Source organism: Emys orbicularis, chromosome 19 (assembly GCF_028017835.1).
Source record: "Emys orbicularis isolate rEmyOrb1 chromosome 19, rEmyOrb1.hap1, whole genome shotgun sequence".
Classification (NCBI taxonomy): domain Eukaryota; kingdom Metazoa; phylum Chordata; order Testudines; family Emydidae; genus Emys; species Emys orbicularis.
Window position 1 is genome coordinate 1,390,897 of NC_088701.1, and position 27,124 is coordinate 1,418,020.

Genomic DNA, 27,124 nt, shown 5'->3' on the forward strand with positions numbered 1-27,124 from the left:
GCAGCTCCTGGTCTGCAGGGGAGGGGGGAGACAGCCCCGGGATGGCTGCTCGCCCGGCCCAGCCCCACAGCCTAACCCTCCACAACCCCAATCCCCACAGCCCGAGGAGGGGACGGCCCCGTGCAGCCAGCATCTCCCTGCGTGGGAATCCAGGGGAGGGTTGGGCTCCCCCGGGCTGGGGGAACAGCCCCGTTTTAGTTTAAGCAGCAAAGTTGTAATGTGGCCCCCAGGCTCAGGGGGAGCCGCAGCCGACACTGGCGGGCCCGAGATGAAAGCCGCACTCAGGGAGCAGGAGCACTGGGTCGAGGTTTATTTCGGAATCTGTAAAAAAGGGAACGACGCCCAGCAGGACTGAAGGAGAAACGGGCTCTGCTCCGCTCTCTGCAACCAAACACTGAGCCCCAGCCGGCAGCGCACCGGCTCCAGTAGGGGAAACTGAGGCACTGAGCCAGAACAGGACCCAGGCAGGCAGGCGTCTGGGCTTCGAGCAGCGCCGCCTCTGTCCACAGATGGCAGGAAGGGGTAGAGACAGTGACCCCAGCTGCCAGGCGATGGCCCCCAGCCACGTGAGCCCCTGGCTCCTCTCCGTGCTCAGGCCCGGGCGGCTTTGTCCACGGGCCCCTGGCGTCCCGGCGCCTGAGCCCGCTGAGTCTGTTGCGTTGGCCGCTTCCTGCTGTGGCGCTGAAGCTGGCGGTAGCGCAGGCGGCGCAGGTTGAGCCCGTAGGCCTGGAGCCTCTGCCCGCTGAACTCCCGCCCGCCCACCCGCACCTTGGTGCCCAGCAACAGCCCCTTCCGCCCCCGCCGCTTCCGCCGCAGCCCTGCCTTGGGGGCCGTGTCCTGGGGCCCAGGGGAGGCCTTCCCCTCTGGGCCCCCAGGCTGCCCAGCAGGGGGCAGGGTGGGGCTGAGGGCCCCTGCCGTGGGCACTGGGGGCCCCTCATCCTCCTGGTGCTCAGCCAGGCCGGCGCCAGGCGGCTCCTGCTCCAGCTGCTGCCGCTTCGCCTTGTCCTGGTGCTTCTTCCCTAGCTTGGGCCGCCGCTCGTCCCCGCCGGCCTCCTCCGCACTGCAGGACAAGGAGAGGGGCCAGGTGAAAATCCGGGGGGCATTGTGCGAATTCAGCCCTGCCATGCCAGAGCCACCCACCCCTGCGAGGCCTGCAGCCCCGAGAACAGAGGCATCGCCAGCCCCTCTCCAGCAGGGGCCAGGACCAGCGGAAGGTGCAAGACGCCTTGCAGAAGGCAGGAGAAATACAAGCATCCAGGCTTTTCACACTGCCCAGCTCTTGGCCTCCCTGGGATCATGTAGCAGGGAGTTCCACCGACCCACGGTGCCCCATGTGAACACAGCATTTCCCTTATATGAGGCGACGGGCTCAGGGGCATTGCCCCCCGCCCTCCCAGCCTGCTCCTCTGGGGACAGCCTGGCAGGGGGGCACTGACCTACAGGCCCAAACAGCGGGGGGCAGAGGAGGGAACATGCTCTCCGCAGAGCAGCCTCCGTTCTGAAACCCCAGTGCGCTTAAGATTCCCTGCCCGGGGCCCAGCCCCCCGGAGCCCCATAGAATGTGCAGCAGCTGGGGGGGCCCATCCAGCAGCCCCCTGGGACTCCTAAAAAACAAGGAAACTCCCAGCCAAAAAAACGTGGTTAGAGACGAGCTCCCATGCAGGTGAAGGGTTCAAATTGCGCGGCGGGAGCGTGGGGGACTCAGCGCTGGCGCCCCCTGCTGGAGCGCTGGCGCCCCCTGCTGGAGCGCTGGCGCCCCCTGCTGGAGCGCTGGCCCAGGGTACATACGCGGCTGAGAGGGACTTGAGGATCTGCTGCTTCTTGCCGGTGTTCTGGGCCTTGCGGGTGTAGGCGGCCTTGTCCTGGAGCTCCTCCTTCTCCGACCTGCGGGGAGACGCGGGGCAAGAGGGCTCAGATACTGACCCACAGAGAGGGACCCAGGGGTCACCCTCCGGGGCCTCTAGTTGGGGAAGAAGGGCTGAGAGCTGGGGAACGGGAGAATCAGCCCGGCAGCGTGTGAACGGGACATGGACGATAATCCGGCAATGCTATGGCAGAGCGCCAGAGAGGGAAACTGAGGCACAAACAGAGCCCATGAGTCCTGACTCCAAGCCTCCCTCCTGCCCCCCCTGCTCTAACCACTAGACCCCATTCCCCTCCCAGAGCCAGGGATAGAACCCAGGAGTCCTATTCCACCTCACCCTGCATGTGGTTTCTGAGCAAAGCAAAGTCCTGGTTTGAAGCACCCCTTGTCTCCCAGGGCCCATCTGCTGCCGTCCCACCCCCCAAGTGCCGCGGGGGAGGGGCAGCCCCCCAGGCCCTCACCTGTACATGCAGGTCTTGCGCAGCGAGCACCAGCGGTTTAGCTCCTTGTCGTCAGCAGCCAGGATCTGACGGGGGGGGGGGGGCGAGAGCAAAGGAGGGGGAAGGTTCATGACTTGTGAGGGGCAGGGTCCCCCAGGAGCCAGGAATCAGCCTTGGATCCAGAGGGGGAAACTGAGGCACAGAGAAGGGACAGGACTGATCCCCTGAGGTCAGAGAGTCGGGGCAGAGCTGGGGCGAGAACCCAGGAGTCCTGGTTCCCAGCCCCCCCGCTCTGACCACTAGGCCCCACTCCCCTCCTGGAGCTGGGACAGAAGCCGGGCTAGGCCCAGAACTGCGGGGAGGCCGGCGGAGCACAGGGGTGGGTGCTGGACGGGGAAGGGGCGCCAGGCGGGGGAGGCGGCAGGTACCTCGTGGGTGCTGAGGCCGAAGTCGCAGGGCACCACGCCACGGTACTTGAAGGGGCGAGGGAGGGGGTGCGCGCCGGGGGAGGGGCGGAACGGCGGGCGCCAGGGGAGGGGCAGGTGGTGGGGGAGGGGCGGGACGAGGGTACCTCGTCAGTGCTGAGGCCGAAGTCGCAGGGCACCACGCCGCGGTACTTGAAGCGACAGGGCAGGTCGCCGATCAGGTCCTCATAGTCCAGCCGGTAATACTCGTCCAGGTACTGCTCAAAGGAGCCAGCCCCTGGGGGGGGGAGAAAGGGGGGGCTTCAGGGGCTCCCTGGTCCAGCAACCCCCTCCCAGCCCAGGGCACCACCCCCAGTACAGCCCCCTCCCCCAGTGACCCCCCACCCAGGTCAGTTCCCTCTCAGCTGTGGGGGGCCCTGAGGCAGACTCAGAGGGGGCTGGGGCCCCCTGGCTACAGGACGCCCTTGGGGCAGACCATGGAGGGCACCGGGGAGGGAGGCAGGAGGGAGCCAGAGGGGGGTACCCCGAGTGCGGAGCTGGGGGGAACCATCCTAGGGCCACCCAGGGAAGGGGGCTGGCTGGCTGGCAGCACATGGCTCCTGGTGGGGGAGGCGGGGGGGGCAGGACGGCTGCTGGGCCCAAGGAGCCTGACACCCCAGGACACCAGGCAGAACCCCCCTGTCCCCCCAATGGCTCCCCCCTTTACCAGGGTCGAACGGGGGCTTCTTCCGCTCCACGGCCTCCGTGAACCGTGTCTTGCGCTTCCTCTTCCCCAGCAGCGTCTGCGCCTCCTTCTGCCGCTTCCGGGGGGGGCCTGGCCGCACGCGGGGGTCGTAATCCGCATCCATCTGGGGACAGAACCGCCCCAGGGCGCCCGTCACTCTCGGCTCAGGGAGACACCCCCCCCTCCCCCGCACCTCCCAGCGCCACGGGCCCCGATCCCCAAGTGGGGCGCCCCCGAACGTGCCCCGCTGGTATGCCGGGAGCACCCCCTGCTGGAGTCACCCCGCACTGCCACCAGTGTCATGAGTTCAGCGGGGTCTCAGCACCAGAGACGTACAACGAAGTTGGGGTCCTCGCAGTGCGGCTCGTAGCTCTCCTCTTCCTCCGGCCACTCGCCCCCCTCCGCGTCCCGTCCGGTCCAGCTGTCCCAGTTCCAGCCGTCTGGGTCCAGAGGGGAAAGAGACGGTTGCTTTGGAGCGGAATCGTACTCCTACCGCCCCCCCCCCCGCCCAAGCCCCCAGCTGTGAGCCGGGGCAGGGATCACCCCACCCACCACTGAGAGGCAGCCACCTCTGGCTGGGGTGCGGCAGCTGATTTTAGCAGCACTGCCTGCAGGGTTTGGGACAGGAAGTGGGGGGGAAGCTCAGATGCAATGTCCCGTCGCTGCCCTCCGCCATTTGCAGTTTGGAGGCGCTATGGAGCCAGCCCAGACAGCTCTCCCAGAACCAGCCCCTCAAACTCACATGCGCCCCCAAAGAGAGAGAGTCTCATTTGCATATGTGAATATGCAAGTCAGATCACCTTCCACCTGCAGAGTGGGGGTGGGGGGAGAAGTGATCTGCCCAGCTGATCGGAGCACAGAAGTGGGGTGGGAATCTCATGGTGCCCCCCATTGTCCTCCCCCCACATTCCCCCCTTCCCCATCCACCTACCATCCACGCCCTCCTCCTCCTCAAACTGCGGCTTCTCCTCCTCCGCCTCCCCGTAATACTCGGCCCCGAAGAACTTCTGTGGGGTGGGAAGAGGAGAAGGAGCCGAGTGAGAGCTGGGCTGAGAGGGGCAGGAGTCCCCCTTCCCCCTCCTGCCCGGGGAGCGGCTGTGCCCAGGGGGACAGGACAAGGGAGGGCTCCTCTGTCCCACGGAAGGTCTCCCCAGCCCGGTGACCCACAGAGGAGCCAGGCCAGGGACATGGGGCCCGGGCCAGATGGGAGCCAGCTGGGGGCTTGGCGCGGGACATTAACCCCTTGGAGCCCAGATGGGTGTGGCGGCGTCAGGAGATGCGAGGGCCCCACGGGGAGAGTGGGGAGGTCTCTGCAGGCCAGCCAGAAGGTGCCGGGTGGCAGGGTCTGTGCCACAGGCCGGGAGGCACCCAGGCCCCATTGGGGGGCAGGGGGTGTCTGTGCCACAGGGCTGAGAGGTGCCAGGGCCCAGTGGGGTGAGGCGGGGGCGAGGGGGGGGTGGTCTGTGCCGCAGGCCGGGAGGCACCAGGCCCCCCAGGGCGAGGTGGGCGGGTCCCGGTCCCCGGGCGGGGGCCTCTCGCCTGCATGAGCCGGTCGTGTTCGGCCGGGTCGAAGGCCCCCTCCAGCTCCTGCTCCCCGAAGCCCACGGTCGCGTTGCCCGTTGCCTCCCGCAGCTTCTCCAGCTTGGCCAGGATCTCCTGGCGCTTCAGGTTCTTCATCTGCTTCAACTCCTCCTGCTTCTGGGCCTTCTCCTGCGGGGGGGACGGACCGGGGGTTATTATGGGATGGGCTCCCCTCGCTCGCTGACACCCCCCCCGCACCTGCTGGGGGGTCCGTGCAACAGAGAGAGATGGGGGGGGGGGGGTGGTTCCTAACCCCCAAGAGACTCAGTGTCCGATAGAACCAGCCCCTGGAGACGCCAGTACACTGAGGGTAAAGACCAAGCAGAGACAGGAGCAGGGAGAGAACCCAGGCGTCCTGGCTCCCAGCCCCCCCATGCTCTAACCACTAGACCCCACTCCCCTCCCAGAGCTGGGGATAGAACCCAGGAGTCCGGGCCCCTGTTCTCTCCCCCCATTGAACAGTCTTTGTTCGCTCAGCTCTGCGACTCAGGCTGCCCCACAACCTCCAGGAGTGGAGAACCCCCAGCCCCCTTCAGCCCAGCCCCCCCCCCCCCCGCACGCTGGGGGCATCTCTCACCTTCCTCTTCCTCTCCCTGATCTCCTCACGCTTCTCCTTGCGCCGCTCGTCCTTCCTGCGCACCGAGCTGGCGATGGTCCGGGGATAAGTCCTCACCTGGGGGGGACACGGCACCCGTGTTACCGCCAGATCCCTGCCCACACACACAGGCGAGACTCCAGGGACCCTGGCGTCCTGCGCCCCCGGCCTGGACACCCCCACCCACAGCATGGGGGGCACCCAACACTGCAGCCCCCACTCCAGCTGGGGGGGGCTGCATCTGTGTTGGGGTCTCCCAGCGCCCCCCTCCTGGGACCCTATCATGCCCCACCCAGCTGTCCCTGGCTCCAGAGTCACTCGCCCTCCCCGGGGGAGGAGCATAGTGCCGGGGGGGGGGGGGGGTGGCAGAGGGGACACGGCACCTGGGGGGGACAACACAGCACCCGGGGGCGGAACACGGCACCCAGGGGGGGACATGGGGCCCGGGGGAGGAGGCAGGGGGGACACGGCACCGGGGGGGGGGAGCAGGAGGGGGGGTACACGGCACCCGGGGGGGTCCCTTACCAGCTGCGCGTCAGGCTCCTCAAAGCGGAAGTTGTACTTGCGCTCAAACTCCTCCTGCTTCTTGAGGAAGAGCTCCCCCTCGTCCGAGGAGTCCTCCAGCCGCAGGGGGGACACGGCCCCAGGGCCCCTGGGGAGAGACAACAAGGCCATGGGGGGGGAGGTGTCTCCAGGATCCTTTCCTCGGGATGATGTGACACCCTGGGTGGGCCATCGGCGCCGGGGACTGAACCCACGACCACGGGATCTAAAGGGCTGAGCTAAGAGCCAGCAGCATCAGCCGGGGCTGGGAGCAGCAGCATTCACCTGCACCACCGCAGACAGAGTGGGGGGGTGTTTAATTTGGGGGCCCCAGCCCAGGCTCAAGGACAAGGACAAGCGCCCCCTGCTGGCAGCCGTCACCTCCACTCGGCGGCACCGCATGCTTGCCCCATATGTTGATTTCAGCACGTGCCCCTCCAGGCACTAGCCATCCCCCCCAGGGGGTAACCCTACCCCCCCCCCCACAGCTACAGCGAGCTCTGCTCACAGGCCACGTTTCCCCCCCCGCCTGCTATCCCCAGGGAGCCCCCCCCCCAACACTTCCAGCCCCACAGCTGCCCCCTCACTGCCCCACAGCAGCCGAACCCGTCCCCATCTGGTTCCAGTGGGTTCTCCTCCTGCCACAGCAATAACCCCCCCCAGCTCCTGCTCTGATTGGCCAGGGTGGCCGCACCCACCCCAGACTGGCCAATGGGAGAGGCGGCCGGTCTCCAGGAGTTCCAAAGGACACATGTCCAGGCAGGCGCAGCTGGGGCGGAGCCGCCCACCCCACTGGATCTGCAGGGCACGCAGCCCCGAGAGTCAGGCCGGGCCCCCCAAGTTAGAGACCCCCCAATCAAACATGGTCCGCTCGTGATCTGGCTCCTGGGGTCGGGGGATCCCTTCATCCAGCCCCAAGGCGCAGGGAAAGGCAGAGGGCACTTGCCTTCCCTCCTCCTCCTCCTCGTCCTCCTCCCTGTAGGCCTTGTTCAGGATGTAGTCACGGAGGAAGCGCTCCCCGGGGGCCAGCGTGGGGTCGCTCCAATACTCCTTCAGCGGAGCCTGGTGGAGAGAGGACGGCGGAACTCACTGCCACAAGGTGGCGACTGAGGCCAGGGTTAGAGTAACAGAGTTAGGAGAGGGGTTTAGGACCCCCTCTCGCTTTGGGGGCAGGACCCCAACCCCCTAACTCACGTGGGTCAGGGGGGATTTCCCCCAGTGGCAGGTGATCCCGTTTCTGCCTCCCACTCCTACCTCTGAAGCAGCTGGTGCCACTGCTGTCGGAGGCGGGATCCCAGGCTAGATGGGCCCTGAGAGCCAGAGCTGCAGGGAGACGGGGGCGGGGAGGTGCGGATCTAAGGCTGGGCCTGTCACAGGTTGGCTGGCCCCGGAAAGGCTGTGGGGCTCCGCAGTCCCAGGATATCGCAAGGGAGAGAACAGAAGAGAGCCCTGAGGGGCCGGCGCCCGGCAGGGACCAGCAGGTGCCTCCTGCCTGTGGGCTGAGGACGGACTCTCCAGAGGGGAGACCCGGACAAAGGGCCGAGCGCTGGGCCAGGGGTTGGTGGGTGTGATTTGGGTTTACATTGGCTGTGGACCCTATTCACCCACCAGCAGGGGGTGCTTGTGGGGGGTCTCTGCCCGGCCCCCAGGCATCCTCCTCACACCGGCCGCGCCCAGCCAGGGGCAGGTCACATGGGACGCTGGCCCTGGGGTCGGGGGCTCCGACAGCACCTGGCCGGGGGAGAACGGGCGCCTGCTTACCAGGTCCTCGAGCTGCTGGTCCGGGGGCAAATCCTGCCCTTTGAGCCAGCTGACATAGCCCTCCTCCTCACGCGCCTGGGGTGGAGATAAGCAGAGACCCCGTCAGCACCCCAGATGCCTGCCCAGCCCCGTGGGAGGCGCCATGCCGAGATCCCCACCTAGGGGAGCCAGCCCCCAGAACCGCAGCCCCTGAGCCCAGACGCCTGACCCCACCAACCCCCCCTGGCCCAGGGACCCAGAACAACCCCCCCCGCCAGTCACCCACCTTCTCCTCCGTGCTCTTGATCCGTTTCTGCAGCAGGGCCGAGCCGCCCTCCCCCGCGCTCTCCTCCCCATCGCTGTCTGCCACGAATGGCTGGAAGCTGCCGGGACGGGGACGCCGCGGGATTAGCAGCAGGCACCGGGGTTCGAAGCCACCGGACCCCCCCCCCCCAACCGACCACAGGCGCCTGCCTGGCTGGAGTGCTGAGCACCTGTTGCCCCCACAGCCGGCACCTCCCCAATGGGCAGCTGCTGCCTACCTACCCCTTTGGGGGCTCACAGCCCCTCCCCCGGTGGCCCCTGTGTCTGGTGGGTCCCTGCAGGAACTCACCCTGGTCAGCCACGCCCACCCTGTGCCCCACACCCCGTCCTCCCCTCACCTCTCCTTGATTCGCTTCTGCTCCTCAACGTAGCTCTGGGAGGCGGCTCTCTGCACAGCAAGGGAGACAGAGGGCTAAACTTGGCACCGGTCTCCATACCCCCAAAGGAATCCCTCCCCCGGCGCTGAGATGCGGCCACCTCTGGGGTGGGGCATGGAGGCTGTTTATACAGGGATCCCTCCCCTGGCGCTGAGATGCGGCCACCTCTGGGGTGGGGCATGAAGGCTGTTTATACAGGGATCCCTCCCCTGGCGCTGAGATGCGGCCACCTCTGGGGTGGGGCATGGAGGCTGTTTATACAGGGATCCCTCCCCTGGCGCTGAGATGCGGCCACCTCTGGGGTGGGGCATGGAGGCTGTTTATACAGGGATCCCTCCCCTGGCGCTGAGATGCGGCCACCTCTGGGGTGAGGCCCAGCAGTCTTTCAGCAGCTATGCTGCAACAGCATAGGGCAGGAAGAGGAGAATCCCATGTCCCACTGACATGTGGGATTTAAGGAGGCAGAACAGGTGGGGTTTAAGGAGGCAGAACAGGCTCTGTAGGGGGGAAGGCATCCTGGCACCTCCTCCCTCACTCTCTCTGGGTGGAGAAACAGCCACCCCCCCCAACCTGAAAAGGCCCTTCCCAAGCCCCTCCCCACCTTCTGTCTTTCAGCTGCTGCTTCCTTGTCCTCCTCATCCTCCTCGTATTTGCTGGAAGAGGAAGAAAACGGGTTATTTGGCTGCTTCAGCCTTTACGCCGCCCCTGCACCATGTCGGCCGCCATCGGCAGAGGGGCCAAGCACCCAATCCCAGCTATGTCAACACTGCCACAGACCCACAGCTGCCTGCCGGAGGAGGACCCCTCAAACTCTGCACTGCCCTTTCAGCCACGGGGCAACCAGTCCTGGGCCTTTGGCCAGAAGGCTCCAGAGGGAGGCCAACCCCTCATCTGCGTTGTCCTCAACACACACCTAACACCTGAAGCTCTGCATTAAGCCAATGGCTATAATCCAATCGCAGGCTTCAGGGCCTCAGCCAGTCGCTTGCAGGGATCAGGAAGGGATGTTTTTCCCAGTGCACAATTAGACAGATATATTCTGGGCTGTGTCCCCTCCTCCCGCCTGCCTCTAAAGCATCAGGGATTGGCCTCGGCTGGAGATGAGATATCGCAGGCCTGCACAACTCGTTAAGCGGCGAGGGCCATATTACTCCAAAGAAAACAGCTGAGGGCCGAACCCCCCCCAGCACCGCCCAGCCCCCCCGAAACACAACACACACACCCAGCGCCGCCCGCCCCACGGAAACAAACCCTCCTTCCCCAGCACTGCCCCACCGAAACAGCGGTATTGAACCTTGGTAATATGTTATAGCGGGCCCCTAAGGTAGTATAATTAAGGTAAAAGGAAAATGTCTTTTTGCTAGAAGTAGAATAAGATCTTTCCCCCACTTTCTAATCAATTGCCCTGTTGAATGAATGAGGTGTGAATGAGGAAGGCGTGGAAGGCAGGCACCTCCAGACAGCTGCAACCCTTGGAAAGGGGATGGGAGCCAGACCAGATCAGTAGAACAGGTCAGCCACTGACTCGCCGCTCACCTCCTCAGCCCCCCTCCCCCGGCTCGCCTACTCACCCCCCGCCACTGCCCACCTGCTCGCCTCCTCAGCCCCCCACTCCCCCCCCGGCTCGCCTACTCAGCCCCCATCCCCCGCCGCTGGCTCACCTGCCCCCCCGCTACGGCCTGCCCGCTCACCTCCTCAGCCCCGCCCCCGCCGCCGGCTCACCTGCCCCCCCGCCACTCCCTGCCCGCTCACCTCCTCAGCCCCCCACCCCACCCCACCTACTCACCCCCTGCCACTGCCTGCCCGCTCACCTCCTCAGCCCCCCTCCCTCACCCACCGCTTGCCTACTCACCCCCTGTGGGCCGCATAGTGAGCTCGCCTACTCACCCGCCATGGGCCGCACAGTGAGCCCACGCGGGCCGCATGTGGCCCCCGGGCCGCATGTTGTGCAGGCCTGAGATATCGGTCAGTGCAAATCAGGGCTCTGAGCTGGGACAAAGCATCCTCCGTCTAAGATGCATAGCTGGTGGGTCTTGCTCACTTAAACTAGCCTTAAACTCTATGAAATCACCCCTCCAGGGACCACTGGGGCCCCACCCGGCCCAGCCCAGCCCCCGCTCCTTACCCTTCCTTCTCCAGGATCACCTTTCTCTCATAATCCTTCAGGTACATAGGTTTCTCCTTCCTCTTCGGAGCTGCCGCTGCCTCCCTCCCGCTTTCTGACAAGGAACCTGAGAACAGAGCCACAGCCCAGCTCAGCGCGGGGAGCCAGGCGCTCCGGTCCAGGGGAAGCAGCTGGACGTGTGGGCCAGGGATTCGAGTGTCCTGCAGGCTGGGAAGGGGCGTCCCCATAGATCAGGGAGCCACAGCCCAGCATTCCTGGCTCGTAGACCCCAGCCATGGGCCTTGGGGAATGGAGTAAAGGCAGCAGGGGAGGGGTCCCAGCTGGGAATTAAGCTGGGTGGGGGGAGGAAGGGGATCCCATGCAGTGTGTCCCTCCTAGGTTACTATGGCAACATGGCGAGCTGCCCATGGGAGCCAGGACCAGGCCTCTGCCCCGAGCGGTCCCCCCCGGAGTTACTGTGCCCAGTGGGTCCCACCTAGCACAACACCAGACAGTTACGCCAGCCCTGCGGCTCAGATGGGGGGAGCCACCGGGGGCAGGGAGCGAGGGGGAGGGGTGCCCAGCAGAGGCACACACAGGAGCGGGAGATGTTACCTGCTTGGCTGTAGAAGGTGGCGTCTTTCTGGTAGATCCTGGGATCCTTGGTTTTCAGCAAGGCCAGAGTGCGATAGAAATCTCTGTCTTGCAGAGGGTCCAGCTCCTGCCGGGGCCAGCGGGTTAGTCAACAGCGACCCCCCACCCTTTCTCTGGGGCTCTGTGTCTAGCACTGACCCCAGCCCACAAGGCACAGCTCAGCATTATCCCCACAGGACAGAGGGGGAAACTGAGGCACGGAGCAGGGAAGTCGCTCACCCAAGGGCACAGAGCCAGTCAGCGTCAGGGCCGGGGACAGAACCCAGGAGGAATCCTGGCTCCCAGCCCCCTGCTCTGACCCACAGCCCCCACTCCCCTCCCAGAGCCGGGGATAGAACCCAGGAGTCCTGTTCTGAAGCCACTCCCCGTTCTCAGGCCCGCTGACCCCCAACCTCCATCCCAGGCTCACCACGTCGTCCCCACTTTCCTCCGATTCCGAGCTGGACTCCCCACCGGCCCCTGCGTCGGCCCCATAGCGATCCTGCACTGGGGTGGTCAAAGGCAGTGGGGTTAGCGAGGAGCTGGGGGGTCTGCGGGTGCCTCTTCCCCTCTCCCCCAGGGGCCCCACCCCCTCCCCCAGACCATGGAAGGAGCGGGGGGGGGGGTGTCTCTGGGTCAGGGCGGGGGGTTATTCGCTGAGCTTGGGGGCAGCCCAGGACAAGGGGGGTCTGCAGGGGCAGATGTCATGCAATGGGGGGGCTGCAGAGACGGGCCCCTGCTGGGGAAAGGCGCCCTTGGGGTGGGGGGGGTTCCCCAGGCTGGGATCGGGGAACCCCCCTCTCGCAGGCCCCGCCTCCTCGCCAGGCCCCGCCCCCGGCTCACGCCGCTGCAGCTCCTCCTGCCGCCGGTAGCGCCCGTAGCGGGCCGCGAAGCCCGCGTTGATTTTCAGCTCCGGCTCCGGCATCTTCCTCGCCCACCACGTGGGCGCTGGGCACTTCCGGGTCGGGGAACCACGTGGGCAGGCCAAGAGGCGGGGCTCAGGGGCAGCGACCCAGCCCTCCCCCACACACATTTAAAGGGACCGCAGCAACCTGGAGCTGTCACTGAAGACAGTGTCCTCCCCCCGCTCCCCTGCCCCCCACCAGAGCCCAGGACACACCCCCCCTTCTTCCCCAACCAACCCCCCCAGGACACCCTCTCCTCCCCAGCTCTGCCAGTGCCCCTCAGTCCCAACCCACAGCCCCCCTGGCTATCCCAGCCCCAGGTGCCCCTTAGCAAAGCTCTGTATCTTAGGTAGTTCTCTGGCTCGTACCCCTGTGGTCCCTGAGTGCCACAACCAGGAGGTAGGGCAGAGCTTTCGTCCCTATTGTACGAATGGGGAAACTGAGGCCCAAAGAGATTTGGGCCTAAGCTACCTGGGGTCTGTGGCACTCTCTGCTGGGGGGAGAGATGCACCGTGTGGGTTCGCCCCACGCTGAGCTACATCACTGGGAGGCAGCGAAGACCGAACAAAGGGGCCCGGGGTGGGGGTGAGGAGCTGCGGCTGGGAAAAGCCTCCATCTCCAGTAATCTCCTCGCAGCTGCTTGTGGCTTCCGGCCCTTGCCCCAGGCTGGGATGTTGTGAAACGGCCCCAGCTGGGCCGAGGGCTTTCGCTTTTCTTTTTTAAAGCTCCTGGCAGCAGCCAGCTCTCCTCCCCTCCTAGCTTGGAGGCTGAGCTGCCCCACCCTGGCCTGGCAACAGGCACCCAGCTAGCGTTGCCAAACGCTGGCTTCCTTCCTTCCCTTGCTGTGTCACTGAGTGCCCCACCCAGAGGCTGGGCCCAGGCCGCAGTGACACCCCGGCCGATAAAGCCTCCCTTGCAGTGTCCCTGCGGAGACCCAGCCAGCCCTAGGACTAGGAGCTGGGATCCCCACCCCACGAGCGCCAGGGCGGATCCCGCTGCCCCCCCCCCCACCCCGTACAGGTTCCTATAGCAGCATCTGAGCCAGGGCAGACACCCTCCCTTGCAGCAGGAACCTCCAGGCCAGTAGCTGGGAAGCCAGCTCCCCTGCCCCCTAGGGGCCTAGGGGAAGGTACCCGGCCAGCATCCCCAAGCTGGGCTCCAGGCGCACAGTTCCCAGCATTGCGTGAGCCTCTAAGGTCGTGCTGGATTCCCAGCCAGGGTCACGGCCAGCCCGGCAAAGGCTCCGGACAAACCTGAATAGTTCTGAGCCCCCTTCTCCCCCCAGCCCATGGATCAGGTGGGAGGAGAGCTCTGCCCAAATCACGGGGATCTAGGCGGGTTCTTTGCATCTTCTCCAGTCCCTGTTGCAGGCTACAGGGGAAAGGGGAGGGTGATGCACCAGGGAGCAATGGTGCCAGACCCCCAGTGTCCTCCCCCCAGCAGTTACAGCAACTGGCACACAGGGCACACCAGTGACGGGGGAGCCAGAGCAGGAGCCCAGAGCCGGGGACTGTGCTGCCGTAGTAGTGGGGGATGTGACGTGGGTGCAAAACACGAGGCATCACGGCAGCTGCAACTACTGCCCAGCTCTGGGAGGGGAGTGGGGTCTAGTGGCTAGAGCGGGGGGATGCTGCGAGCCAGGACTCCTGGGTTCTGCCCCGGGCTCTGTTGCAATCTGTGACACCTCAGAAGAGTCACTTCCCCTCCCAGTATCAAATGGGAGCGGTGACGGGAAGTCTGACTGAAAAGTGCATTGAGATCCTAACTCCCCACCTCTGTGGCAAGACAGCTGCAGGGAACCCACCAGCCCCACCACGCCGCTAGGGCCGCCATCTCTGCCGGAAGGAAGAGCCAGGATTCATAATCCACAAATATTAATTTAATGGTTAAAAACATTAAATTATCCCCCAACATTTCCTCCAAAGCACAATAAATAGAATCTGGTTTAATCTTTTCTCTGTTTTAAAAAAAACACTATGTACACAGCACAGATCCACCAATTCATCCGGGGAAGAGGCTGCTGCCGGAAGAATCAAGCTCAAACGTTTTCAACGCAAAGACAATTCTCTTTCAAACACACGGGCGCTTGGGGGGGGGCGGGAAGGGACGCTGCTCGCCTGTCCCTGGGGGAAAACACCAGCCACCATCCCCCAAAACGTGGCTGGAGCGTGGCTTGGCGAGACCACAGAGCCCAGCGTGAGCCGCATTGCATGCTGGGATGTGTAGTCTCTAGGGCAGCCTGGACCGAAGAGGGGCAGGAGGCACAGAGCTGGGAGTGGGTGTGGAACCCCCAGGGGCAACATGAGGCTCTTGCCCGTGGGATGCCCCTTTAATAGTAGCCCCATACAACTGCTGGCCGGCCCTAGACATAGGTATTTGCCCCATAGCTCCGACTCAAATCCAGCGCTGCGCTGAGACAGGAGCAGGCCCCCTCTGTGCTGGGTTCTAACCTCCTGCCCCCCCTCATCAGCTCGGCCCCATTAATCCTTTGCATGCCACAGTTCCCAGTGCCCCCCGCCCCACCCGGCTGGATTCAATGCAAAACGGACACTCACAAAATAACACTGTACAGGGGGGAGGGGGGGAAACGGCAGATACGGCGGTGGGGGGAGACCAGAGAGCACTGTGCATGGAGCTCTCTCCTGGGGAACCAAACAACCCCCCCCCCCACCCGCTTTGCAGGGGGCAGAGAAGGTCCAGCTTTGCAACGGCAGCACCATTGTGTCGCCGTGCCCGCCCCACACCGCAGACAGGCTTCGCAGCGTGGCAGGTACTCCTCCCGGGTGCAAGGTTAGCAAGCCGCCCAGGGATCCGAGTTCGAAGCATGGGCAGCAAAACCAGGCATTCCCGCCCCCCCCCCCCCCCCCCCCACACACACACACACACAGGTCAGCAACCCGAGAGGGAGTGGGGAGGCAAAGAGGACAGGGTGGGGAGAAGCCCCCCCCACACACTTGGGAACATCCTAGGAGGGGAGAAAAGCACCCACAAAAAATATAAATAGAAACAACAGTGAAAGTTAAAGACGAACTCTGAGGTAGGTGGGGGGGCGGGGAGCTGCCTTTACACGGGCGGGGAGTTAGGACGGGAAGGGGCAGGCAAGTCCCTTTGGGGTGGGTGCAACGGAGGGATTGGGGACGTCCCAGGAGGAGCCAGCCACCCCCACCCCAGAGCAGTGCCACCCACCTCCTGCCCAGGAAGGTGTTACGCGGGGGCAGACAGGTGCTGCTCCAGAATGGCCTCGAGGTGCGACAGGCCCAGGTGACGGGCAAGCTCCAGTGGGGTGCGCCCCTCGGCATCGTGGTGCCGCAGGTTGGACTCGGGCGCCAGGTACCGCACCACCTCCGTGTGCCCCTCCCGGACGGCCACGTGGACGGGCAGTGCCCCCGCCCCATCGGGCACGTTGACGTCAGCCCCATGCTCCACCAGCACGCGCAGGGTGTCCAGGAAGCCGGTGCGGGCGGCGTCGTGGGTGGGCGCCCGGCCGGCCTCGTCCTGGATGTTGGGGCTGGCGCCCTGCTTCAGCAGCTCCTCGGCCACAAACGTGTTGCCGAACATCATCACCTGGGCGAGCAGACGGGTGGGGGGTCACACGCAGCCCGGGGGTGAGGGGATTTGAACCCAGGACCACGCCCCGCGATGGGCAGCTGGGGACTGCACCTGTGTCCCAGAGCCCTCACCCCGCTCTAGCCAGGGAGCTGACAGGGACTGGGGCTCAATCCCAGGCCCTCCCACCCAGTGAGACCTGGAGCCAGGCCAAGGGGCAGCCTTCGGCCCCGGGGCGGCTGTGTTGGGGCCCAGCCTGTGTTTGGTCTGCACCCTCCCCAGCTGTTTATAAACATCTCTTGTTTGGGAGGCACCTGGGGGATTAGTGTAAGCCCGGGGGAGGGGGGACACGCCAGGGGACCCGAGTGCTGGGGGGGGCACACGCACACGAGGGCGCTGGGGGGGGATCTGGAGATGATGGGGGAACAGAGATTGGCACCCCGCTGGCTTCCCAGCCCTTTCGGGGAGGGGGAGCCCTTAACTGGACAGCCTGGGCTCCCTCACCCCCGAACTGCCCTTCGACCTGCAGCTGGGATGGGGGAGCCAGCTCCCCGTGGGGGCGGTGGGGGGGGGGGTGGCTGCCTGCCCTGGGGGGGGGGCCCACCTGCAGCGCCGTCTTGCCGAAGCGGTTGTGCGAGTCGGGATGAACCAGCTCCTGGTGCAGGAGGCGGCGCAGCTCGGCCAGGTCCCCCCGGGCGGCGGCTCCGCTCAGCCGGTCCCCGGCGCTGATCTCGTCCCCCAGCAGCATGGCCGGGCGGGGACCTGGGGGCAGACACACGGGGGGCGGGGGGGTGTCAGCCCGCAGCCCCACCGGGCATCGTCCTCCGCCCAGGTACCCCCAGCCGGCCCGGCCCCTCCCGGGGCTCCCCCGCACGCCAGCCCGGCCCCCCAGCCCCGTCCCCGGGCTCCCCCGCCCGGCCCCCCCCGGGACACCCCCCTTCGCACCGCTCCCCGCGCCAGCCCCCTGGGACCCATCGTGCCCAGCTCCCCCCTCCCCGGGCTCCCCTTACACCCGCGCCCGGGGCTCCCCGCGCCCCGGCCCCCCAACCCCGTCCCCGGGCTCCCCCGCCCGGCCCCCCCGGGACACCCCCCTTTCGCACCGCTCCCCGCGCCAGCCCCCTGGGACCCATCGTGCCCAGCTCCCCCCTCCCCGGGCTCCCCTTACACCCGCGCCCGGGGCTCCCCGCGCCCCGGCCCCCCAACCCCGTCCCCGGGCTCCCCCGCCCGGCCCCCCCGGGACACCCCCCTTTCGCACCGCTCCCCGCGCCAGCCCCCTGGGACCCATCGTGCCCAGCTCCCCCCTCCCCGGGCTCCCCTTACACCCCCCCCCCGGGCTCCCCCGCCCGGCCCCCCCCCCGGGACACCCCCCTTCGCACCGCTCCCCGCGCCAGCCCCCTGGGACCCATCGTGCCCAGCTCCCCCCTCCCCGGGCTCCCCTTACACCCGCGCCCCGGCCCCCCCAGCCCCGTCCCCGGGCTCCCCGCGCCCCCCTCACCCTGCTGCGGGGCGGCTGCGGCCAGGGAGCGGGGCCGGTGGCTGCGGCAGTGGGGAGGGCGGGGGCCGGGGCGGAGCTGGGGGGCCGCAGGGGCGGGGCGGGGCCGGGCTCCGCGAGGCTGGGGCCTGGGGCCGGTCCCGGAGGGGGCGGGGGGCCGGGGCGGGTCCCGCGCTCGGCTCCGCCCACGTGGCCGCCCAGTGTTTGTTTTTCTCTCCCAGCTCCGGGTTCGAGACAATTGTATCCGAACCACCGCCCCTCTGGCCACGCCCCCTCCGCCGGCCTGGCCAATCAGAGCCCGGCTCCGGGCAAGCTCTTGGAGCCTCTCGCCTCCTGATTGGCCGCGGGGAGGCAGCACGGAGGGCGGGGCTCCCTGATTCAAACGCAGCTTCGGGCGGGAAGGAGGCGGCGGCGCCGGAGTGACCGGGACCCCCTGGAGCCACCCCGGGGGGGGCAGGGACCCCGTGACCCGCCTCTCCCCTCCCCTCCCCAGGACCTCTTTGCCCCTGTCCCAGTGACCCCCCGGGGCGGGAACCCCCTGACCCGCCCCCCCGGCCCCTGTCTCAGTGACCCCCCAGGGACTGGCCCCCTAATCCCTGGGGCCGAGCCCCCCCAGGGTGAGTGACCCCCTGGGGCTAGACCCCCCACCCAGGAGCCTCCCCCAGCTCATGGTCTCTGTCCGAGCCCCCCATCCCAAAACCCCCCACACGCCAGGAGCCTTGCAGAAGTTCTGACACCCCCACACCCGGGCTGTGCCCCCCCTTCCTCAGATCCACCCCCATGCTCTGCGGGGAAGGGCTCCCCTGCAGCAGCATCAGTGGGGGGCGGGGGGGCAGCAACTGACCAGGACCAGAGGAAGCAATTGATTGTTGGGGGCACTGGTGGCAAGGCAGGCTGCGTGCCCAGATGTCATGCCCCAGCCCCCCTAGATGAAGCACCTGCCCCATATGCTGCATTGGAGGATGGGGGGCCAGCCCCCCTGCGATCCAGGCAGGCATTCTCAGCTCTGCCCCCTCTCCCCCAGCTCACTGCATTACCAGCGTGGGGAAATTCTCAGGCCTTTCCCCCTGTGCTGAGAGGGGGAGGATCCGTTCCTCTCCATGCCAGGGAGGTCAGCGCACCCATCCATCCTGCCTCGCTCCTGCCCACACCCCTCCGCCCCCTGGCACGGGCGCCGAGCTGCGGGGGGGTGGCCTTTACTCCAGGGCCATTAATAACCAGCTCTCAGGCGAGCAGCCGCTGTGTTCGGCTGACTGGCAGCTCCAGGCGCCTGGCGCAAAGGGCCAACACTCCCTCACCTCTGCCCCCACTTTGCCAGGCCCTGGCACCGCAAAGCCAGCAGCCCCGGGCCCCGGGGAAGAGCCGCAGGCCGGTTTGGAGCCAGGCCCCGGTTACCTTTCCCCACAAGCACTAGGTCAGACCCTCGCCCTGGGGCAGAATTCTCTGCCTCCTGCCCCCCTCCCGTCCGATTGCCCCCCAGTTGATCCATAGCAGGGATGGCACATAGGGGTCCACCTTGCAGCTGCCGTTGGAGGCAGTACAAACAGGCCACCTGTAGCAGCCAGAATCCGGTCTCAGCTACTCCTGCTCCAGAGGAAGGATGATTCCTTGGCCCCGGGGTGCCCTCCTGACCCATTCAAGATTGGCTCATGCCCCGAAGCAGGTGGGTTTAGATCCCATCCCAGCTCTCAGGCTACGTCGTCCTCCCTTGGGTTCCTTGCTGGGCCCAATCCCCTGCTCAGGGACGCACATCCAGCCCCGCTGACTGCAATGGGGAGCAACTGAGGGCAGAACGTGGCCCCCTGCGAGCCCCGCCCAGGTACCAGCGGCACCTTCCAGCCCAAAGGGGGCAGGAGACCCTCTCCCCCGGCAGCTGGCACTAAAACCATCCTCAGAGCCAAGCGAGGTTCATTTTCTCTTTATAAATCGATAGAGAAGTTGGGAGAAAGGACCAGGCCGGGGCAGGACAGAGGGCAGCGGCCCAGGGGGAAACACACACGACCAAGGGCCTCTCTGCAGTCCGGGGGCTCCAGCCTCCTTCGAGCGTGGGGGCGGCAGGATCCCTCGCTGCTCACCTGGTGCCTACTGGGTCCGGAGCTGGTAATCTGGACCGAGAAAGGGAGACGTGCGTGTGAGAGGGGGTGCCGGGATCGTAATGGTCCAAGTGGATCACGCCAGCGCAAAGTGCACCACGGCCCTGTGACCCTTCCTTCAGTAGACCCCCCCCCCCCCATGGCCGGGGGCCGACACAGGGTGAGCGTCCCCCATCTAGGGCTGAGAGGGGAGACCCCAGGGGACCTACCCCAGCCCCGGGTGACTCACCCCCGCTCTGTGTGATGTACCGCACCCAGGGTAGCGCCTGGTACCCACTCTTCTCGATGATCTTCATGTAGCGCACCTGGGGGGGAGGGCAAGTCATAAGGCAGGTGGCTATTTGGTGGGGACGTTCCTGCCCCCCACTGGCCCCCCAGCCTCCCCCCAGCTTGCCAATCACCGGGACCTTCCCCTCTGGCCCCTCTCCAGCCTCAGCTGTCCAGAGATTTCAGGGGCATGCTGCAAACATCAGTCCCCTGGGAGCAGGTGAGTTGTTATACAGGGGGAAACTGAGGCACAGGCTTGCCCAAGGAGCTGGGGCAGAGCCCAGCCTCCCTGCGTCTCCAACACATCTGCAGAGTCGCTGCATTTCCCTTAGCCCCAACCCCCCCAGACTCTGCGATAGGGTGGCAGGCTGCCCCTGCTGCAGAGGAAGGCTCGGGGAAGAGGAGGGGGAATGATCCCCACGCCTAGCTGCTGAGCTGCGGTCCGGGGGTGGGGGGGGGCTCCCCCGTTCAGGGTCCAGGCCCCCCCGACGAGTCGCTCGCACACAGAACCACCGTCCCCGGCAGGAACCAGAGCATCCCCAAGCCATGAGCAGGGGGAGGGGTGATGGGGGGGATCTCCCCACACCCAAGGGAGGCACTGGCTGCCCCCCAAGTCATGGGAAAGGGTATAGCCCCGCCCCTGGGCTTCCCCAGCCCCCCCAATCCTCCTAGTTCTCACCTCCCACTCCCAGCCCCTCTGCAGTGGGGCAGTTACCCCGCTCCTGGGGGGGTGGGGAGGTAGGCTGATTGGGGGAAGCAGCCACAGCTGGCCAGGATATAAGGGCTCAGGGAGGGGCTGGGTCAGTCTCACTCCAGCCTTGAGGGGGAAGGATGTGGCTGCCGGGGAGCTCAGGGTCCCTGAAGCAGGGCTGGGCTGGGGAGCGCCAGCCTAGCAACTCCCCAGGCTGAGGCCTTGTTCAAGACCCAAGAAGGTCCTGGGGCGGCAGAGGCAACTGGTCCAACCCCCTTGCCAGTGATGAGTGGCCACAACAGACTGTGTCTGCCCCAGGGAGCAGGGGCTAGATGGTGACTGGCAGCAGCCACTGAGGCAAGGTGGGCATGGGGGGGGGGTGTTCCCCTAGGAGGGGAGACCCAGAGTGTAGGGGCACTGCTATGGGGCAGCACCCCAAGGTAAGGGGCACTGGGGCCTGGGAGGGACACGGGGGCCTGAGGCAGCAGAGACACCGGCCAGCAGGAGGCGCTCACGCTGCTGGAATTGAGCTAATTCCCAGACTGACCAGCAGGAGGTGCCGGGGCGGTGAGGCTACAGTCTGCAACACCCCCTCACTCCATATAACCCCCCCCCCCCGACCCCTCCTGCCTACCTGGATTCCTGAGACGGTGAAGTAGGGGATCTCGAAGCGGACAGCAATGGGCGGCCGCCCCTCCACCTCCTCCTTCTCCACGCTGGGCAGCCCGAAGTGGGCCCGCATCAGGAACTCTTTCCCACCCTGCGGAGACGAGTGCAGCCCTCATGGGGAAACTAAGGCTGCGGATTACGGCAGGACACCCCCTCCCCACCTCTCTACAAGCAGCCGACCAACCCGGGGATCGATTCGACTAGGACAGGCAGCAGGTAAGTAACTCGCCCAAGGTTACTTAGCAAGTCAGTGGCAGAGCTAGGGATAGAACCCAGCAGTCCTGGCTCCCAGCACCTGCGGCTCTAACCACTAGACCCCACTCCCTTCCTAGAGCCAGGGATAGAACCCAGGAGTCCTGACTCCCCGCCCTTGCCAGTATAGGGGGGAGGGCAGAGGCCGCTCTTACCGGGAACGACTTGATGCTCCAGACGACGACGTTCTTCTCGGGCATGTACTTGGCGCTGCCAACGCTGGTCTTGAACTTGGGGGAGTCGGCATCGCTGGGTACGGGGACCGAGATCTCCACACTGTTGGCCACCGACTGCTTCTTGAACTGGCCCTTCGCCTTCCCAGGGCAAGGGGGGGACGCAGTGTCAGAGGCTTCCCCTTTCACAGCTCAGCAACCCCGTGAGCTGGGGCCGGGGCGGGAGGGGTGAGATCAGCCCCTCCCACTGCTCCCCCAAGAAGGCGGCAGAGTTACTGCGCGGAGGAGTTAATTGGTGGGGCTTGTTATCAGCCATCAGGACACAGCCCTGCAGCCCACGGAGTGCTAGCGGGAAGGTCTCCTGTCTAAGTGCCTGTCCAAGCCACTCACAGTCAGAGGAAGGACACGTTATCCCCATGTTACAGATGGGGAAACTGAGGCATGGGGCAGCGTGAGTGACACACTCAGGGTCCTGCAGGAAACTGACCCCAGGTCTCATGAGTCTAAGGGAGTACTCCTTCCCCACTAGAGTCTTACCCCGCTAGGGGCAGACAAGGCTGTGGGTGTGGCCCCCAGCCCCACCGGGCGTTCATTCCCCTTGGCAGGCTGGGGGTGTTTGGGGGGCTCAGTGCAGGCCCAGGGGAGTCCCCACACCCCGTTAGCTCTGGGGGATCTGGCACCGCGGTGTGAAAATCGGGGGCGGGGGGATGTGAAGGAGCGAGGTGCCCTCGGGCCCAGTCATGGCAGGTTACCCCTGCCCGCACCTAGCCTGGGGGCTCACCTTCACCATGATCTCCACGCGGCTGTGGGAGAACTTCTCGATGACAGACTCGATCCAGATGAGGGGCTTCACCTTCCCGCAGGGAGAGAGAATGGAGAGTCAGGCACCCCCGCCCCGGGGGGGGAGGAGCAAGAAGGGAGTCACTCAACATCCCACAGCGAGTCATGGGCAGAACCCAGGAGTCCTGCTTCAACCCACTAGATTTCCCCCCCCCCCCACTCCCCAAGCCAGGGACAGAACCCAGGAGGCCTGGCTCCCAGCCCGCTGCTCTGACCACTCAACCATATTCCCTCCAATCTCATGTGTCAGACGGGAGTGGGGGGCCCTCCGTGGGAGCCCCCTGCCCACCTGCGTGTTGAGCCGGTAGGACATGAGTTCGAAGTCTCCGTCGGGCGGGATGAAGGAGATGGTGCGGTCGTTGTCGAAGCGCGAGAGCCGCACGCACTGGTGGAACTTGACGTCCTCCAGCTCCACCGACTTGTTCTTGCCACCTGGAATGCCGAGCAGAGGGGGCAGCTGTGGGGGGGGGGGGGGGGTGGCAGAAGGGCTGGGGGTGTGCAACTGGACGGGGGGGAGCCCTGCAGACACTTAAGATCTCCTGTTCTAGGATAAGAAGCTGACAACCAAGACACAGTTTACATAGGACCTACAATAACTCAAGGTGCTAGAGGGAGCTCTGCCATAAGTGTGTGTGGGGGGGCAACCTGTGAAGTCAGCCAGCCCCCCAGCATGGCCCCACCCCTCCAGACAGGGAGCTCCTCCCCTTGTAAGTGCTCTCTGCCCCAGACAGGAGGGGCTAACCCCTGGTAGGGGGCACCCCCAGGTACTTACGCCCAGTCAGCTCGAAGAGCATGCGGTCGTTGAGGCCCAGCCGCAGCTCGGGCATGCCGGAGAGAAACACCTTCAGCTTGATGGTGCCCACGATCTCGCTGAGCAGGACGCTGCCGTTGGTGTTCACCTGGGGGGGCAGGAGCGCGGTCAGTGGAGGGACCCCGTTCCCCTCTCCCGCGCTGACCCGGCGGCCGGGCCTGGTGCTTGGTCTGGGCCCGGGCCCTGCCCCCAGGAGCCAGCCGCAGCCCCGACACACGCTGGGATGGGGGGCTTGGGCAGCCACCGGCCAGAGCAGGGAGCCACAACTGGCATCCACTCTAATTTGGGGCATCTCTCCAGCATCTCCCTTGTGGCCCCAGCCCCCCCCCCCCCCCCCCCCCCCCGCTCACCAGCAGGTTCACGGACTCGATGACGTCGATGAAAACCTCGTTCTTCTTGTACTTGATGCCCTCGGAGCGCCAGGACACGGCGTTGGTGACGGTAGGGGGCACGTGGGACTTGCCGGTCTCCAGCTTGTTGCCTTGCTGGGTGATGTACCTGGGGACGACGCCCGGTTAAAAGAGCCCGTCTGCTCCCCGGGGCATGGCCATTGCTGCCCACTCTGCCCCTGGCTGGAGAGATCCCGGTTACCCCCAGCCCCAGAGGTCCAGCCCCACGAACCCAGCAGGAAACTCGTCTCTGTATTAGCCTCCGTTTCCTGTGCGTCTCCATTCGCCTGGTTTTCCCGGGCCCAGCCGCATGAATCGACCGGCCCCTTGCCGGGCTACTCACTCCTGGAGGATTTTGCTGTCGGTCGTCTGGGGGAACCCGAAATCCATCAGCTCGTCCAGCAGTTCGTAGATGACGACGAAGTTGTCTCGGATGCTCTCCTCCTCCAGCTCCTTAAAGTACTCGGAGAAGACCTGGGAGAGGGGCAGGAGCACCAGCCACTTCAGATGCCTCTCGCTCGCCCACCTCTTCCCAGGGGCCAAGGTGGGATCTCCCTCCCCCGGGAATAACCCGTGGCCCTGCTCCGCCAGCTGGGTGAAGCCATGCCAGGGAGATGAGGGAGAATCAAGTGGATCTGTTCCAGGATCACATGGAGCTGGACGGTGCCAGGGTGAGGGGGAATCAAGTGGATCTGCTCCGGCATCAGGCAGAGCTCCAATGTCCAGGGTTTTGCTGCCTCCCCGTGCAGACGTCATTGGCTCTCCCAACTCCTCTGTGCTCAGCCCAAGTGGGGTCCCAGGGGACGTGACACGGAGGCTGCAGCCCGTCCCCCCCGCCCCCCAGCAGGAGGCGCCGCAGGACGCGCCCCCATTGGATCCAGCACCGCCCGTGCCCTCACCTCCACCACCTTGTAGAGGAAGGAGTAGACCAGCGAGGCATTGGCATTCTTCATGGTGGTGGCCACCACTGTGGGGTGGGTTAAGGAAAGGGGGGGTCACCTTGGGGAGCAGGGTGCCACATTCTGCCCACACGCCCACCCCTGCCCCAGGAGGACCCGCCGGGGGGAGAGGGGTCGGGTGGCTGCTGGTTAGTGCCGGCGGCTTGGGGACATGGCACCAGGAGACCACGGGGGCCAGAGCTTGCAAAGCTGGGGGAGGGGCAGCAGCCAGCGCTGGCAGGATACGGTACAGGTTGGTGTGCTTGATCCAGAGGAAGTGGACTTTGCCGTGGGTCAGCAGCGGCGTCAGGGCCCCCTCCTCCTCCTTCTGCATCAGCAACGGCATGAAGTGATCGATCTCGGCCATGCTCACATCCCCCTTGTAGTTCCGGCTGATCAGCGGCTATGGGACAGAGAGGCTGGGGGCGCATGGGGACCAGCCCGAGGGAGCCCCCCCACAGGAGAGCACCAGCCCTGCCCCCATGGGGACCCGCTCCCCACAGCCAGGCTTTGGCTCTGTTCCAACAGGGGCTGAGGACTTTGTGGCCTTTCATTCATTCAGGCAAGTGACTCCTCACTCAGGGGACTCCCGCTCCCCCCAGCCCCCATGGCCCGGCCCCCATGGCCCGGCAGCCCCTCCAGAGCCCAGGCGAGCAGCGCTCAGAGCTCGGTCAGGGTAGGACGAGGCCTTCCTGGGGCAGGTTGTTCCCCCTCTGCCCCGGTGGAGCTGGAGCCAGGGCTGGCCAGTCCCACCTGGCTGTGGCCAGTCCGGGACCTTCACGGGACCCCAGGGGGAGTGGGATGTCCCCCCCCCCCATCCCTTCACAGCGGGCTCCTCCCCACATCTCATCTGCTAGTCAGAGCGGGGGGCTGGAAGCCAGGACTCTGGGAGGGGAGTGGGGTCTAGTGGTTCCGGGGGGCTGGAAACAGGACTCCTGGCTTCTCTCCCCACCTCTGGGTCTGGTGATTGGAGCAGGGGCCTGACGCCAGGACTCCTGGGTTCTCTTCTTGGATCTGGTTCTGTGGCCGAGGGCGAGTGTGTCGTCCCCGGTGCCTCGGTTTCCAGGGCTAGTTGTTCAGAGCGGGGGCTGGGGTGGCACCGGACCAGGGCAGAGCATGCGGGGGGGGGGGTGTCTCTCCAGCCTCCCTTTAGGGACCATTTGCAAAGTGCCCCCCCAGCTCTCCCCTGCCTGGACCCAGCTGCCCAGGCCGAGCCAGGCGGGGGCTGGAGGCCCGGGGGCAGCAGGGCCCAGGGCTCACCTTGCCTTTGAGGTCCAGGACAAAGACAGCGGAGGCTGACATGATCCTGGCCTGGCCTGGCCCCTCCGGGCCTGTGCGCACTGGGCAGGGCTCCCTGCTGCTGCTGCTTCCTCCTTCCTGGCTCCCCGCAGCGTCACCTGGGCCAGGTGAGGGAGTTGCGCCCACAGGTGAGCTGGCCCCTTAAAGGGGAAGTGACACAAATCTGCGACAGGAAGGGGGGAGGCGGCCGCAGTGGGACTGGGCACCAGGACAGACGGTGCTTGTGCCCTCCCCATGGATCTGCCCCACAGCTGGCCTGGGCTCTGGGCCGCAGCTCCAGGGGGCTGGGCTGGAGGAATCCTCTCCACCCTCCAAGAGTCCAGTGAAACCCCCCCCCCCCCCAGTGCTTAGCTCCAAACTGCTGTCCCCTGCTCAGCACCTGGGGGTCATTCCCGGGGGAGCAGAGCCCAGCCCTGGGGCTGTCAGCGTGTGGGGGTGCCAGGGGGGAGGGAGCTGGGGGGCATTGTGGAAAGATGGGGGGGATAGAAGGGGCAGGAGAGGGGGTGGCCTGGGCCTTGGCCCCTGGCCTGGCAAGAATTCCCAGCCATCCATGCGGGCACATTCCGGCCCGGGTGACCCCACCAGCCAGGACAATGGGGGGCTGTGCTGGGCAGGGGTGGCAGGGCTGGTCCCAGCTGGAATCCAGCCTCCTCTGCGCCGGGCTATGCGGCTTTGGCGCTGCCGCTTGGCTCCAGGCATCAAAGGCGGTTTGTTGTGGAGCCGGATGCAGAGGGACGTGGGAGCCTGGCACGAGCCGGGGAATGCAGGCGGGCGGCAGCTGGAGCTGTGGGAGCTCATGCATCAGACTCCATTTCCCGCAGAAGATTCTCGCAGGAGCATCTAGAAGCCCTGAGCAGCGTCGGGGCCCCCCTGGTGCCGGGCGCTGCCCAGACCCCGACCGAGATCAGGGCCCCCCTGGTGCCGGGCGCTGCCCAGACCCCAACCGAGATCAGGGCCCCGTCGGGCAGGGCGCTGCCCAGACCCTGACCGAGAGCTGAGCCCTCTGGTGCCGGGCGCTGCCCAGACCCCGACCAAGATCCAGGCCCACCAGTGCCGGGCGCGGTGTGGACGCAGCATGAGAGAGATTCCCTAGAGAGCCAAAGCCTGGGCAGGGAAAGAGAGGCCCAGAGAGGGATGTGACTTGCCCAAGGTCACCAGCAGGGCAGTGGCAGGGCCAGGAACAGAACCCGGGTGTCCTGAGGCTCAGCCCAGCGCCCCACCCACTAGCCCGCACTGTCTCTGTGGTACGATGAGCATGGCCGGCTCCGATACCTCCTCTCCCCGGCCCAGCAGCGGCACTGGACTCTGGGCCTTTTCCCTGCTCCAGCTCTCGGCCCGTTTCCTAGTGGGGCGGGTGCTTGGCACCCCCTTGCCAGCAACCTCAGCAGAGAGGAGACCTGCTCCCTCCG

At 66.2% G+C, this 27,124-nt stretch overlaps 3 protein-coding genes across 4 annotated transcripts; all 3 read right to left on the bottom strand.

Moving 5' to 3' along the window:
* Positions 1 to 297: 297 nt before the first annotated feature.
* KRI1 (KRI1 homolog) lies at positions 298 to 12,275 on the bottom strand. Its single transcript, XM_065419613.1, has 19 exons — positions 12,194 to 12,275; positions 11,781 to 11,857; positions 11,333 to 11,438; positions 10,739 to 10,844; positions 9,215 to 9,266; positions 8,575 to 8,624; positions 8,199 to 8,295; positions 7,934 to 8,008; positions 7,106 to 7,234; positions 6,155 to 6,328; positions 5,612 to 5,707; positions 4,993 to 5,163; positions 4,385 to 4,460; positions 3,790 to 3,893; positions 3,436 to 3,577; positions 2,876 to 3,006; positions 2,326 to 2,390; positions 1,789 to 1,884; positions 298 to 1,060 (listed from the first exon to the last, which is right to left on the bottom strand). The coding sequence occupies exons 1-19, from the start codon at positions 12,273 to 12,275 to the stop codon at positions 592 to 594; spliced, it is 2,298 nt and encodes a 765-aa protein (XP_065275685.1). The 3' UTR covers positions 298 to 591.
* A 2,956-nt stretch (positions 12,276 to 15,231) lies between these two features.
* Positions 15,232 to 16,549, bottom strand: CDKN2D (cyclin dependent kinase inhibitor 2D). Its single transcript, XM_065419105.1, has 2 exons — positions 16,406 to 16,549; positions 15,232 to 15,819 (listed from the first exon to the last, which is right to left on the bottom strand). The coding sequence occupies exons 1-2, from the start codon at positions 16,547 to 16,549 to the stop codon at positions 15,460 to 15,462; spliced, it is 504 nt and encodes a 167-aa protein (XP_065275177.1). The 3' UTR covers positions 15,232 to 15,459.
* A 2,826-nt stretch (positions 16,550 to 19,375) lies between these two features.
* On the bottom strand, positions 19,376 to 25,718 carry AP1M2 (adaptor related protein complex 1 subunit mu 2). 2 transcript variants are annotated; one of them, XM_065419104.1, is made up of 12 exons: positions 25,677 to 25,718; positions 24,663 to 24,819; positions 24,378 to 24,445; positions 23,822 to 23,952; positions 23,440 to 23,587; positions 23,051 to 23,177; positions 22,568 to 22,710; positions 22,220 to 22,291; positions 21,421 to 21,579; positions 20,979 to 21,104; positions 19,616 to 19,691; positions 19,376 to 19,398 (listed from the first exon to the last, which is right to left on the bottom strand). In XM_065419104.1, the coding sequence occupies exons 1-12, from the start codon at positions 25,716 to 25,718 to the stop codon at positions 19,376 to 19,378; spliced, it is 1,272 nt and encodes a 423-aa protein (XP_065275176.1). The 2 variants fall into 2 exon arrangements, with proteins under 2 accessions (XP_065275176.1, XP_065275175.1); XM_065419103.1 differs by having other exon boundaries at positions 23,051 to 23,219.
* Positions 25,719 to 27,124: the final 1,406 nt, after the last annotated feature.

Coding starts and splice junctions, on each gene's coding strand:
- KRI1 (XM_065419613.1), bottom strand. CDS start 12,275: ATGCCGGAGCCGGAGCTGAAAATCAACGCGGGCTTCGCGGCCCGCTAC. Junction 6,329..7,105: donor AGGGAAGGCAAGTGCCCTCT/GCCTTTCCCTGC, acceptor TCCCGAGGAAAG/GATCCTGGAGACACCTCCCC. Junction 1,061..1,788: donor CTCAAGTCCCTCTCAGCCGC/GTATGTACCCTG, acceptor CTTGTCCTGCAG/TGCGGAGGAGGCCGGCGGGG.
- CDKN2D (XM_065419105.1), bottom strand. CDS start 16,549: ATGCTGCTGGGGGACGAGATCAGCGCCGGGGACCGGCTGAGCGGAGCC. Junction 15,820..16,405: donor TCGGCAAGACGGCGCTGCAG/GTGGGCCCCCCC, acceptor CTGCTCGCCCAG/GTGATGATGTTCGGCAACAC.
- AP1M2 (XM_065419103.1), bottom strand. CDS start 25,718: ATGTCAGCCTCCGCTGTCTTTGTCCTGGACCTCAAAGGCAAG. Junction 22,711..23,050: donor GCTCTTCGAGCTGACTGGGC/GTAAGTACCTGG, acceptor TCGGCATTCCAG/GTGGCAAGAACAAGTCGGTG. Junction 22,292..22,567: donor CCTACCGGCTCAACACGCAG/GTGGGCAGGGGG, acceptor CCCTGCGGGAAG/GTGAAGCCCCTCATCTGGAT.